General features: G+C 51.6%; 1 protein-coding gene across 1 annotated transcript; it reads left to right on the forward strand.

The window, feature by feature from the left end:
* The first annotated feature begins 3 nt into the window (after nucleotides 1–3).
* VMAC (vimentin type intermediate filament associated coiled-coil protein) lies at nucleotides 4–10,277 on the forward strand. The gene is made up of 2 exons (XM_077331831.1): nucleotides 4–258; nucleotides 4,844–10,277. The coding sequence occupies exons 1-2, from the start codon at nucleotides 44–46 to the stop codon at nucleotides 5,184–5,186; spliced, it is 558 nt and encodes a 185-aa protein (XP_077187946.1). The 5' UTR covers nucleotides 4–43; the 3' UTR covers nucleotides 5,187–10,277.
* Nucleotides 10,278–13,099: the final 2,822 nt, after the last annotated feature.

The following is a 13,099-nucleotide window of genomic DNA, read 5'->3' on the forward strand; positions in this document are numbered from 1 at the left end:
CGATTGGCGGGCGTGGCCGGAAGCGCGGCCTGCCCGGGCGAGGATGTCCTCGGCGCCCGCCGCCCCGTGCGCGCCGCCGACGCCCGTCCAGATCCGCGAGGCCAACGCGCACCTGGCGGCGCTGCACGGGCGCGTGGCCGAGCTGGAGCGGCGCTTGGCGGCGGCGGAGCAGACGGTGCGCGGCCAGGCCGAGAGCCTCATCCGCAAGGACCGGGAGATGTGCGGCGCTCTGCAGGGGCTGCGCGAGGCCAAGGACAGGTGAAGTGCCCGACGGCGGAGGGCCTGGATCTGCACGCTCTGCACGGCCTGCATGCCCAGGGGTCACATGGCTGACTCGTGGGAAATGCAGTCCGGAGGTTTTGGTTCCCCAAATCTCTTTTCGAAATACAGATTCCGCTGGGTCGCCGGGTTGGTCTGAAGTAGCTCAACAAAAATAGAAGAAGAAGAAGAAGAGTTGGTTCTTATATGCCGCTTTTCCTGCCCGAAGGAGGCTCAAAGCGGCTTACAGTCGCCTTCCCTTTCCTCTCCCCACAACAGACACCCTGTGGGGTGGGTGAGGCTGAGGGAGCCCTGAGATTACTGAAGAAGAAGAAGAGTTGGTTCTTATATGCCACTTTTTTCTTCCCAAAGGAGTTCCCAAAGGCTTCCATTTGCCTTCCCTTTCCTCTCCCCACAACAGACACCCTGTGAGGCGGGGAGGCTGAGAGAGCCTTGAGATTACTGAAGAAGAAGAAGAGTTGGTTCTTATATGCCGCTTTTCCCTACCCGAAGGAGGCTCAAAGCGGCTTACAGTCGCCTTCCGTTTCCTCTCCCCACAACAGACACCCTGTGGGGTGGGTGAGGCTGAGAGAGCCCTGATATTCCTGCTTGGTCAGAACAGTTTTCTCAGTGTCGTGGCGAGCCCAAGGTGACCCAGCAGGCTGCATGTGGGGGAGTGCTGAATCCAACACGGCATGCCAGATTAGAAGTCCGCACTCCTAACCACTACACCAAACTGGCTCTCAAATAGAGCCCATAAGCACCCTGAAGACCAACCAAGATTGATTCAAGGCACTCGACAGCTCACGCTTTGAATCGATCTTGCTTGGTCTTAAAGGTGCTATTGGATTCTTTTTTGTTGTTGTTGTGTCAAAATAAGGACTTTATTCTTTTTAAGGGAGATGTTATCTCAAAGCCACCAAGCAACAGATTGTTAGGAAATGTTTTCCTACTGGTCGTCAACTCGCTACAGATCTGCTTCCCAGTTCCTGCACGTTGATGGACTGGTACAGTTCCCCTCTTGCTTCTGGGGCAGCCATTGGGCTTCTACCTGGCATCTTTCCCTGCAGTTTCGCTGCCCCTGTCTCCCAGCTGCAGCTTCCGCTGTCCTTCTCCTGCAATTAGGGCTTTTTAGTTGTTCCTTTAAAAAAAAGAACAACCTCATAGACCTGTTGCTGTAACATTACCATATTCTGCCTGTTGGGTTCTCCAAACTCCCTGCTTTTTATTTATCTTTTTACCCCACCACTCTATGCAAATGTTGTCTCCTTGTGGTTTACAGTATAAAATCAAAAACCGCAACATACCTGTCTGCTAGCTTATTGAGCATAGCTAATGGGTGATGTGACAGGTGAATTTACCCTCCTCCACCATGCCTCAGAGAAAGTGTCAATTTTCTGAGGAGCTTCCAGGCTTGGAATCCTGCATTAAAAAGAAATAATGTACAAACCCTCTGTTGATCTAAAAATCTGTACAGCTACTGAGCAACCTTGCTTGGTGAAAGCCCCATGTGGCCTCCACCCACTTCTTAAAAATGCTTGGCAGGTGCCAGGCAAGCTGTGGGCAGAACTCATAGGCTCCATATTGGAGACCCCAAAATCAGGGGACTATAAAATTGCTATAAGGCTACACTGCAAAAAAGACATTAGAAATATACAGGAACATGCCTACCTTGGTTTATATATTGCAGAAGCCCTTGCTGCATTCCAGAATTACTAAGAGCCCAAGAGAAAAAAAGACAGCAGGTGTAGGTTGCTCATTCTACTTTGAATTTGGGGCTTCCATAGACTTCATGCAAAGAGACTACATTGTCTTCAGTGTTTCAGACAGTGAGATCAAGGAAAGGGATTCAGAAAGCCCCAGTTGGATACTGATTCAAGCAGTTGATATTTGCAGAGCAAAAGCCCATACCAGGGCTGAAGTCTCAGCAATGATTCTAGAACCCAACATTAGGTCAGTGTGAGACGATCAGAGACCTCCCCAAAGAAATCAAGCCACTAGGGTAATTGTCCCCAGCAGAGGGCTTCACAGATGCAAAGAAGAATTCCCATAAGAGCTGCAGACATGTCCACAGGCCGAAACCGTACCCAGAAAGCCCGCTTGGTGTTGTGGTTAGGAGTATTGGTTTGATTCCCCGCTCCTCCCCCACATTCAGCCAGCTGCGTAACCACAGCTCATCACAGTCCTGTTAGAGCTGTTCTGACCGAGCAGGAATATCAGAGTTCTCTCAGCCTCACCTATCTCACAGGGTGCCTGTTGTAGGAGGAGGAAAAGGAAGGCAATAGTAAGTCACTTTGAGACTCTTGGTAGTTTGGGGTGAAACTGGCAACAAGTTTACAGGAAGGGACCTTTTCCCCAAAGTACACAAAGGACAACACATGCCTTCTGAACCTGCTAGAGATATGAATGCTCAATTCATAGGAACGGTGACTGTGCACCAGCAGCTATGCACGTGGAGAGCCCAGATAGTGCTTGGCACAGCATGGTCACTGTGGTCAGTTTAGTTTCGTTCCACTCAGCCCCTGGAGCTGCATTCAGCCCAGTCTCTCAAGGTACCAAGACAAGGATGGGCATCACACTGGCTGCTCTGGAGGATGCAGGAATCAAAGGGGCTCCCTGAAAGATTGATCTCACCATGTGCAGTCTCAAATTCTGCAGCACAGACCATTCTGGGGCAGGTTAACACACACTGCCCTTGACTTCATCTGGCATATCTGTGAACTAGCACTCCGTTCCCCAGACACAGTCGAGTGCCTTGTCCAAGAGCATTGTGGGGTTTCTTTTTTTTTAAGGCTTGGGCGTTTCCCAGGTTGCTCATCTGATTTTTGTAGGCTTCTCCAGTACTACTGGTGGTGCACGGGTCCAGAAAGATTCCATCTGTTATCCTTGCCTCCAGCAGGTCAGTCCTAGGAGATTGGGTGGTAAAAGGTGTCATCACGGAGGTGACCTAGTCAAGAGTACCCTCCTCCCCCCCAAAAGATAACTTAGATTATTCCTAGACCGCTGGAATCTCAATAACGGTAGGTTATTTAGCATATTGTTTGGTTATTCTTCATACGGCATGTGTGTAATGTAGCCAGGAGATTCTTTTTCGCTGCCAGGCAAGAGACATTCAGAGGCAGTTTGCCATTGAGGTCACCCTTCCAAGTGCTAACCACAGCCTGCCCTGCTAAGCTTCCAAGATCAGACGGGCTATCCAGCTTGGACCCGTAGCAGTAGGAAAGAGCCAGAATCCAGTAGACCAGTGGTCCCCAACCCCCAGTCCGGGGACCGGTCCTAGTCCGTAGATCAATACTCCCCGGCTGCTGCCTCGGGGGCTGCCCTGCCACTCTGCCACCGGCTCACCTTTGGTGCTCTCCAGCGGCCACCGTGGCTGGGGCTCCCCCTAGGTGTGGCGCTGTGTAGCTGCTGCTGGCAGCGCCCCCCAGCGGGCGGCGGGAAGTCAAGGGTGCCAGCGGGAAAGCAAGTGGAGCAGGGGCTCAGGCGGCGGCAAGGTCCTTCGACTAAAGACTAACCCCCCCCCCCCCCGGGCCTCAGTAAAATTGTCAAGTGTTGACCGGTCCCTGGTGATAAAAAGGTTGGGGACCACTGCAGTAGAGCCTTAAAAACAAACAAAATTTTTGGCAGGGGAGGAGCTTTCATGCTGCATGCCACAAATGTTGTTAGTCTTTAAGGTCACAGGGTATTCTTGGGAGCAGGATTGAAGGGCCACCTGATAGGTAAGCTTATCCCACCAAGAGGAAACTACAGTTATAATGTTGTAATGCTATTTAATTGTCAAGTAGATCAGTGGTCCACAATCCCCGGTCTGGGGACCGGTCTGTGGATCACTTGGTACCGGGCCGCGGCTCCTCCTTGCCCTCCTCCCCGGCTGCTGCCTTGGGGGCTTTGGTGCTCTCCAGTGGCCGCCATGGCTGGGGTTCTCCCTCGGCGTGGCACTGTGCAGCTGCTGCTGGCAGCACCCCCAACAGGCGGTGGGAAGACAGGTGCGGGAAAGCAAATGGAGCAGGGGCTCAAGAGGCGGCATCCCTTGGCAAAAAACTACCCCCCCCCCCCCGGGCCTCAGTAAAATTGTCAAGCGTTGACCGTTCCCTGGTGATAAAAAGGTTGGGGACCACTGAAGTAGATGACAAAATTGCATGTTGATGTAACACTTCTGCCTTCCTTGCTTTGGTTCTTTTGAATGCTCTCCCTCCTCAAGAGGGGTCTTAGAAAGCATTCAGCTGTGTTTTTACTTTTTGGAGGACCTCCCTTAGGCCATCAGTCCTCTGAACAACAAGCAAAGCCAGTAAGGTAAACACTTCCAGTGTTACTGATGCTGCTTTCCTGTCCAGTGAGCTTGGGAACAGGCAAGGTCCAGATTGCTTCCTCAGCCTGCTGTCCAGAGGATTGTATGAATGACCTTGATCCCCAGTGGCTGGGCTGGCAAACTCGCCACTTCCTTTGAAAGGAGGTGAAAAGTGGCCGTCCTCCCCGGCTTCCGTAGCATTCATACAACCACCCCTGTGCATGTCTTCTAGCCTCTGGGACTCAGATGCAAGGCTTGGCTCTCCTTCATGGGCCTTTCTCTCCTTTCCTTCCACAGGGAGATTGCCACGTTGGAGGAAAAGCTGCTCGCCTCGGAGGCAAACACACAGAAACTCCTGGGGCTGCTCCAAGAAAAGGACGCCCTGATGGCACAGCTGAAGCACCGGAGCCACCTGCTGACCAAAATCTGCCGCAGCCGGCCCGTCCTGGACAATCTCTTGGCATACATGGCCGAAGGGGAGCGGCTGAGTCCCGTGCCCGGAGCCCAGAGCCAGAGCAGCTCTCCGGATTGTGGCCTCTTTCTAGAGACCAACTGTACCTTGGGTGTGGACCCCAGAGACTTCTCTCTGTGTGACGATGATCAGGAATCAGGCAAGAGCTTGTTTGGGACAACTGTGTGAGCAACCCCAGCTGCAGTTCTCTCCTCCGGGGACCCTCCCAGTGCTGGGATGCCCCAGCCCCTTCAGCAGCCTTGAAGCCTGGGGACTCTGCTTCAATAGGCTTTTGGACCTGCAGAAATCCTCCTGCGCTGACATGTTCTTGAGATAGACCAGGGGCTGACCAATGCCCCAGTCCCTGACCCCCTCCCCAGCTGGGACTGGGAGACCAGGGTGGCTTGTAGGAGAAGCAGGAATTCACCCACCCTGGCAGCAGCAAGGCAGCAGAGGGGGGATGGCCTCCCTGAAGTTTATTTAGCATTGCTCTTAGATGTTTTCTCCCTCCTGTGGGGCAAACCCCTCTTGCTGCATCAGTCTGCTGAATCACAGCACAGGTCCCCTCTTGGAGGGAGGGGTGGATGGATGGCTAACTCAGAGCTTGAACACCATCAAATATATGTATGTTGGGACCTTTTGGAAGCAACTTAATAAGGCCCAACACCCACTGTCTGTTGTCCCAGAGGGTGTGCATTCAGATCTACTTGAGCAAAAAATCACACACACACACCCCAAATACTGGTAGATTTCAGCATCCCATATGTAATTGAGTTTTCTCAGGAAAACTGGTTGGTGGGGAATCTCAGATATATTTGGGTAGATCCGTAAGCAGCGAAGGAAGGGTGGGGGTGTGTTGCACCTGCCTCCCAGCTTTTTGTCAGGTTTCCACTGCAGTCCCTTTAAAGCAGGGGTGGCCAAACTGTTGCTCCCCGGATGCCCATGGACTACACTTCCCATGAGTGTCTGCCAGCTTTAACCTTTAGGTTAAAGATAGCCTGAGGATCAGCTGTGCAGGGGGGGGGGGAGCAGACTATTTCCCCCTGCTATGCTTGGGGCTGGTTTCTCGTGCTGCCCAGTTCTAACTGGACTGCAGAAGAAGCCAGCCCCAGGATCTGCTGTGCTGCTGGGAGCAGATTGCTCTCTTCACATAAGGATTTGTCCCAGCTTCCCCTGCAGCCCAGTTCAAATTGGAGTGCAGGAGAGGGAGAGCTGTTTGTAAATGGAATCTGCTGCCTGGGGGAGCTTTGGCTGGAAGTTTTTGGGAGGAGATTGGATGCGCACCTGTCAGGAGTGTGTGGTTTTTAAGTCCCTGAGGCAATGGTGGCCTGGACAGGATGGCCCTTGGTGGTCTCTTCCAGCTCTGTGTGATTCTGAGAAGCCAGCCCAGCTAGGATCGCCTTTGCCACATACAGCAATGTGCTCTGTGTTATGCATCAGCTCCTAGGGCTGTCTTCTCCTGCAGACAAGTTGAAATTGGACTGCAAGAAGAACAAGCCTGGTTGGGATCGGCTGTTCTGTGCAGAAGGTGCTCTGAACCCCACGGGAGCTCCTGGGACTCACCACTCCATCTGCCCAGTTTAAACTGGACTTCAAGAAAAGCAAGCTCAGCCAGCAGTATCTGCAGGGAGAGTTCCCCCCTCGGGATCAGCTCCTTGGTGGACCCTGTCGGGCATATTGGTTTAAACTGGGCTGCCCTGCAAAGCCCCAGCCCAGCCCACCTCAGCTCACCTGGTGAGCTCTTTTGGGCAGTCCAGTCCAAAGGGACCACACCCCAGAGAGCCCCGCTAAGCTCCTCCTTGGCTGTCTTGAACAGCTTTACTCCTGCTGCTGCTTTTTCTTGCCATGGGCATTTTTCACTTTGGGTCAATTGGGCCTGGAAACAAAATCAGAATTTCAGAAAAATCCCCAGTTCCAAATGTTCTACCTATATTGGGATTTGGGTTTTTCACGGGAATACCAGCATTCTTTCTGGTTCAATAGATCTGAACCCAAAAATACAGAAGACAAAAACAGACATTGCATACCCATCATTTTGACTCTGAACTTACCAAAAGGGGGGAGAGGGGATCTTTGTTCATGCTCTCCCCCGTTTGTTTGGGGGAGAAGGGTGACCAGTGCTTCTGAATAAGATGGTCTGCAACCTCTGCCTTTGTCCGTGTGCCCCTTTGCCCCTCAGCTTGTCTCACGTTTCCTTGGTTAGTTTTCATGTCAGCCAGACCCTCCAAGCGATGTCACCTCCCACGTCCCCCCTCTCTTGGGGGCAGCAGAACTGATGCTGGATGCAGCAAACTTGAAGATGTCTCATTGTGGCAAATTCTCCTTAGTTTGACAAAACTTACAAAAAGGGAGCAAAGCGCTTATATGAATCCTGATGGGCTTCCTCATTACTCAAACTTCCTCATTACTCCAAGCAATAAATAAGAGCGGTGCTAATTAGGAGCGTGCCACGTCCACGGATTGTATATGGCCGAGGTCCCCAACAGGTGGCATCCGCGGGCACCTTTCCTGCCGTCTTTCTGGCAGTGGGTGGGGCTAGGTGGGATGTTCGCCCAGCACTGCTTCTGATTGGCCACAGAAGATTTGATTGGCTGTGCAGGTTTTTAAAAAGGCATGGTTGAGCGACAGCTACCACCGTCCCTTTTTGTGGCTGGCTTCAGCTCCCGTGGCAGCTGTTTTGTGGCTGCCCTCTCCACACTGTGCGAGAAGGCCCCCGTGCTCAAAGCAGTTGGGACACCTGCAGTCTAGAGCAGGGGTAGGCAACCTGAGGTCCTCCAGATGTTCATGAACTACAATTCCCATGAGCCCCTGCCAGCGTTTGCTCATTGGAATTGTAGTTCATGAACATCTGGAGGACCACAGGTTGACTACCCCTGCTCTAGAGTACCATGGCTCTATACCCTCGTAAACAGGCACTGGATCTGGCCTTCCAATGCAGGTTGTCCAAGACTTCCTTCTGCCCTCATTCTCTCTCTCCAAGCTTTTCTGACTCTCCAGCCGTGTTTGGTCCCCAGACTAACCAAAGGAAATACACATCTTATGTCGATGGTTTTAAGATCCCAAGTGCCTTTACCCTAAGCAAACCCTGTTGCATCGGATGGGGTTGACTCCCTTGTAAACCCTTTTAAGATTGGAACATTTCCATGGAATGACTGTTACCATGGGGACGAGCCCCACTGGTTCTTCCTCTGTCTCACTGGAAGCAGCCGCTAACCTCCAAGTGCCTGCCTCCTTCTTGGGGTTTGTTGCACACTGTCCTCGGTTTAGCTTTTCCTTGGTGGTGCACATTAAACACTCTTTTGGAACCTTTGTCTGCACTCTGGTCTGCCATTAACCCCAATCAGACTCCTTCCCCCAATCGGACAGCCTGGCTTCCATCTTCTAGGACCAGGTTGCACTCCTCTTTTGAGAGCACCAGTGTACAGCCCTGATGCTCGGGTGGAGCATGGGAATCAAGCCCCCTTGGTTGCCTGCAGAAGAACAAGGGGTTATAGGGGAGAGAATCATAGAATCATAGAGTTGGAAGGGACCTCATGGGTCATCTAGTCCAACCCACCGCACTATGCAGGACACTCACAGAGGGGTTGCAACAGGGAGCAAAAGTGGTTTGCGCCAGGCCAGCACAGAGGAGGAGAGCCTAGGCTTTCTTCACAAGGAGTCCTCCAAGGGCTTGTCCCATTTGGTGCGTCATATGATCTAGGAGGGAGGGGCTTCATCCCCTCGGCCCTCTCTGCGAACAGGGAGCACTCAGCACAAGAAGGAAATGTTGTGGAGGGAAGGTCCGTGTCCCTGTGCAGCAGTCCAATCAAAGGGCAGTGCTAGGTGAGGGCTAGCTGGTATTCATCATCCTTGGGAGAATGGCAGGCCTGCTCACCTGGGTGTGTGGAGGGGAGCTGCGAAGAACTATTCCCCTCTGCAACTTCCTTCTGAGCATCAACAGCTCCCAAATAGTGGAAGGAAACAAGCAGAAGATGATGTTGTGGTGCCTCCTAAACCTAACATACCACAAGGTGGAGAGCAGCCACAGTTGGCCAAAGAGGATGTGGTTGTCTTGCCGACAGCTTCATTTCCGAAAAGGTAGAGAGGGGAACCAGGGGCTCTGCTATTTTAGACTTGATTCTCATCAATAGGGAAGAACTGGTAGATGAGGTGGAAGTAGTGGGCACACTTGGTAGTAGAGACAATGTGCTTTTGGAATTTTCAATTGTGGGAAAGAGAAAACCTTTACGTAGTTGGACATACAGACTGGACTTCAGGAAAGCCAATTTTAACAGACTTAAACACATGTTGGGTAGAGTCCCGTGGTCAGAAAGACTTAAAGAGATGGGAGTCCAAGAGGGCAGGGAGTTTCTTAAAAGTGAAATACTGAAGGCTCAATCACAAACAATTCCCTTGAGAAGAAAAGATGGGAGGAGCCTAAGGAAGCCAAGTTGGCTCCATAAGCAGTCGTCAAAAGATTTGAGGAATAAAAAAGAGTCATTTAGGAAATGGAAGGAAGACATTACCAAGGATGAGTATACACAAATAACTAATAATTGTACGGGGAATGTGAGAAAAGCTAAAGCTCAATATGAGCTTAGGCTAGCAAGAAATGCTAAACATAACAAAAAAAGCTTCTTTAGTTATATTTCAAGCAAGAAAAGGAATAGGGACACAATAGGACCACTGTAAGGACAAGAAAGTGAAATTATAACAGATGATGAAGAAAGGGCTGAACTGCTTGACTCCTATTTCTCCTCAGTCTTCTCTTGTGAGGGAAATAGTGCTCAATGTGGGGAAAAAGTAACACAACGGGGGATTGGAATGGTGGCCTAGGTTCACTGTTGGAGCAGTCCACAAACACCTAGTTTCATTAAATGAAACAAAGTCTTCTGGGCCAGATGAACTGCATCTAAGGGTACTAAAAGAACTTGCAGATGTCATCTCTGAACCTCTGTCCATTATTTTTGAAACTTCTTGGAGAACAGGTGAGGTGCCAGATGATTGGAGGCGGGCAAATGTTGTCCCCATCTTCAAGAAAGGGAAAAAGGAGAATCCGGATAATTATCGACCCGTCAGCTTGACATCTGTAGCTGGCAAAATTTTGGAACAAATAAACACTTGGTCCTTGAGCAGCTGGAGCTGAGAGCTGTGATTTCTAAGACACAGCACAGGTTTCGCAAGAACAAGTCATGTCAGACCAACCTTATCTCTTTTTTCGAGAAAGTGATTACCTTGCTGTATCCGGGGAATGCCGTGGACATAGTTTATCTGGATTTCAGTAAAGCTTTTGATAAAGTTCCACATGATGTTCTTGTTGAGAAGTTGGTAAACTGCGGTATGGATCCTAATTCTGTCAGGTGGATCAATAACTGGTTGACAAATTGTACCCAGAGGGTACTTGTTAATGGTTCAGCATCTTCTTGGAAAAGAGTGACAAGTGGAGTACCCCAAGGATCTGTCCTGGAGCCTGTGTTGTTCAACATATTTATGAATGATTTGGATGAGGGATTAGAGGTGATTCTTATTAAATTTGCAGATGATACTAAACTGGGAGAGGTAGCAAACACAACTGAAGACAGCAACAGAATACAGGATGATCTTGATAGGCTCGAGAAGTGGGCTAAACTGAATAAATTGAAGTTCAATAGGAACAAAAGTAAAGTTCTGCATTTAGGTAGGAAAAACCAAATATACCAATATAGGATGGGGGAGACTTGTCTTGGCAGTAGCATGTGCAATAAGGATCTAGGAGTCTTAGTAGAGCATACATTGAACATGAGTCAGCAGTGTGACTCAGTGGCTAAAAAGGCAAATGGGATTTTGGGCTGTATCATATGGAGTATCGTGTCCAGATCACGGGAGGTGACGGTACCGCTTTACTCTGATCTGGTTCAGCCTCACTTGGAGTCCTGTGTTCAGTTTTGGGCACCCCAGTTGAAGAGGGATGTTGACAAACTAGAACATGTCCAGAGGAGGGCAACAAAGATGGTGAAGGGGGTTGGAGAACAAGACGTATGAGGAAAGGTTGGGGAGCTTGGTCTGTTTAGCCTGGAGAGGAGACGACTGAGAGGGGATCTGATAACCATCTTCAAATATTTAAGAGGCTGCCATATAGAGGGGTGTAAGTTGCCAATTTCCTTGTTCAATTCCTAATGAAATCACTTTTTTCCCACGCTCTTGGGAGCCCCTAGGATGGGACCCCTTGTTCCAATCTTCTTGAAACTTGCATGGGAGCTTAGGGAGGGTCTTCCCTCAATTCCCTGCAAGTTTCAGGAAGATTGCACCAGGGGATCCCATCGTGGGGGCTCCCCAAAGACCATTCCCTATAGAAATCTCTGGGGAAACAAAGAATCTTACCTGACACTCCATTCTATCCAATTGAGTGGATGGGGGCACCCTTTTGGGGAGCCCCTAGGATTGGACCCCTTGGTCCAATCTTCTTGAAACTTGCAGGGGAGTCAGGGAAGATGTTCCCTGAGCTCCCCAAGAAATTTCAGGGGTGCAACTTACACCCCCTCCCCCCCAGGCCCCGGGGAAGGCAGGGGAAGGATTTCCAATGAAAGTCAATGGCCCCATTGACTTGCATTGACGTCTAACAGAGCAGGCCAGGAAGGGACTCTCTCTCCCAGGTCTGGCATGTAGATGCCACCCTCCAGACAGGAGATGATGGGGAAAGATGGGAAATGATGTGAGAGCAGTTCTCCCATTCCCATCACCTCCCCGCCTTCAACCACCACAACTTCACCTGCTCTACTCAGGCCACATCCTGGATGCTCGTTGGCAGGCACAAAAGGTAGACATGGGCCAGGCGGGAGAGGGCCGGCCAGACCGCCTCCATCCTGGCCCAGTAGCTTAAGGGACAGGCGTTCTCAGACTCCTGGGGTTCACGCACTGTCCTCCCTCGGGCACCCGCTGCCCTTGAGAGAAGGAGTGGGCTGGAGGAACCCTAGCAAGAAATTGCCCTGCTCAGCCTTCTCGCTGGGGTGGCCCACAGTGGCTGATGTGGCAGCTGAGGCTGGGGGGGGGAGGAGCAGCGGACGTACTGGCTCCTTCCTCCCCTGCCTGGCCTGACACCTCAGGCTCCTTGGACTTCCACAAGACAAGCCTCTGAATGAGCAGCTCGCACCATTCATGAAAGCTCCTCTCCCTCTCCACTATGCTGCCCTTGATGCGTGGATCACACATGGCGGCGAGCCTGTATGTCCTGACTTGCAGAGGGGCTCAAAGCGGCTCTCAAGCCCTCTTAGAAGCCTCCTTGCAAGCGCGCGCACGGCTGGAACAGTGTCTGCACGTCCTCGAGCCGGGTCAAGGAAGGGGGCCAGCACCACACGGCCTTGTGGACCATGGACACGACCAGATCCAAACTCGCCATGTCAGACGAGAGCACCTCCGTGATAGTCTTGAAGGGCTCAAGAACTTCCACGGTCTGAGAAATGATCTCCCACTCTCGGTGGGTGAGCCACTCCCCAGGCATAAACATCCTCGTCTCCTGGACAAGGGTGTCTAAGGCTCTCCTCTGCTCCACCTAGCGCTCAAGCATGGCACGGGTGGAGTTCCAGCGCATGCTGACATCTCTGATAAGGCAGTGCTGCGGCACGCCCATCAGGACCTGCTTTCTCTCCAGCCTCGAGACGTCGTACGAGCTGTGAGAGAAATGCGCCACGATCTTCCGGCACTTCTCGATGAGATGCCAGAAGTCAATGGCTTTGGCGGATGAACCGGTTCCCTTGGAGCCGATCCCAAGGGCATCCTTAACCACGAGGTGGAGAAGGTGGGCCGCACAGGAGATGTGCTTCAGGCTTGGCCATGTTTAGGGCACCATCTGTCACCAAGAAGGCCTTGGTGAGCCCCGTCCCGCTTCCTACCCATCCATCTACTATTCTACGGATGGTGCCTTGAATGTTGTCTGCCGTGTGCCGCACATCGAAGGGTTCGATGTGCAGCAAGGCATGGCGATAGCCTGCCCGGCAGCCCTCACCCTGCCTAACAGGCTCGACCCCACCCAGTACATCCCACCAATGCACAGTCAGCGAGATGTACGCATCCTGCGTATGGCATGATGTCCATATATCCGACGTGAAGTGTACGGTCCCTGAAGCTCAGGACATCTCTACCTCCAC

The sequence above is a fragment of the Paroedura picta genome, chromosome 4 (assembly GCF_049243985.1).
Source record: "Paroedura picta isolate Pp20150507F chromosome 4, Ppicta_v3.0, whole genome shotgun sequence".
NCBI lineage: Eukaryota > Metazoa > Chordata > Lepidosauria > Squamata > Gekkonidae > Paroedura > Paroedura picta.

Excerpts from the sequence above, each read along its gene's own strand:
- VMAC (XM_077331831.1), top strand. The coding sequence starts at position 44 with ATGTCCTCGGCGCCCGCCGCCCCGTGCGCGCCGCCGACGCCCGTCCAG. Across the intron at positions 259-4,843 it reads CTGCGCGAGGCCAAGGACAG|GGAGATTGCCACGTTGGAGG; the intron begins GTGAAGTGCCCG and ends TTCCTTCCACAG.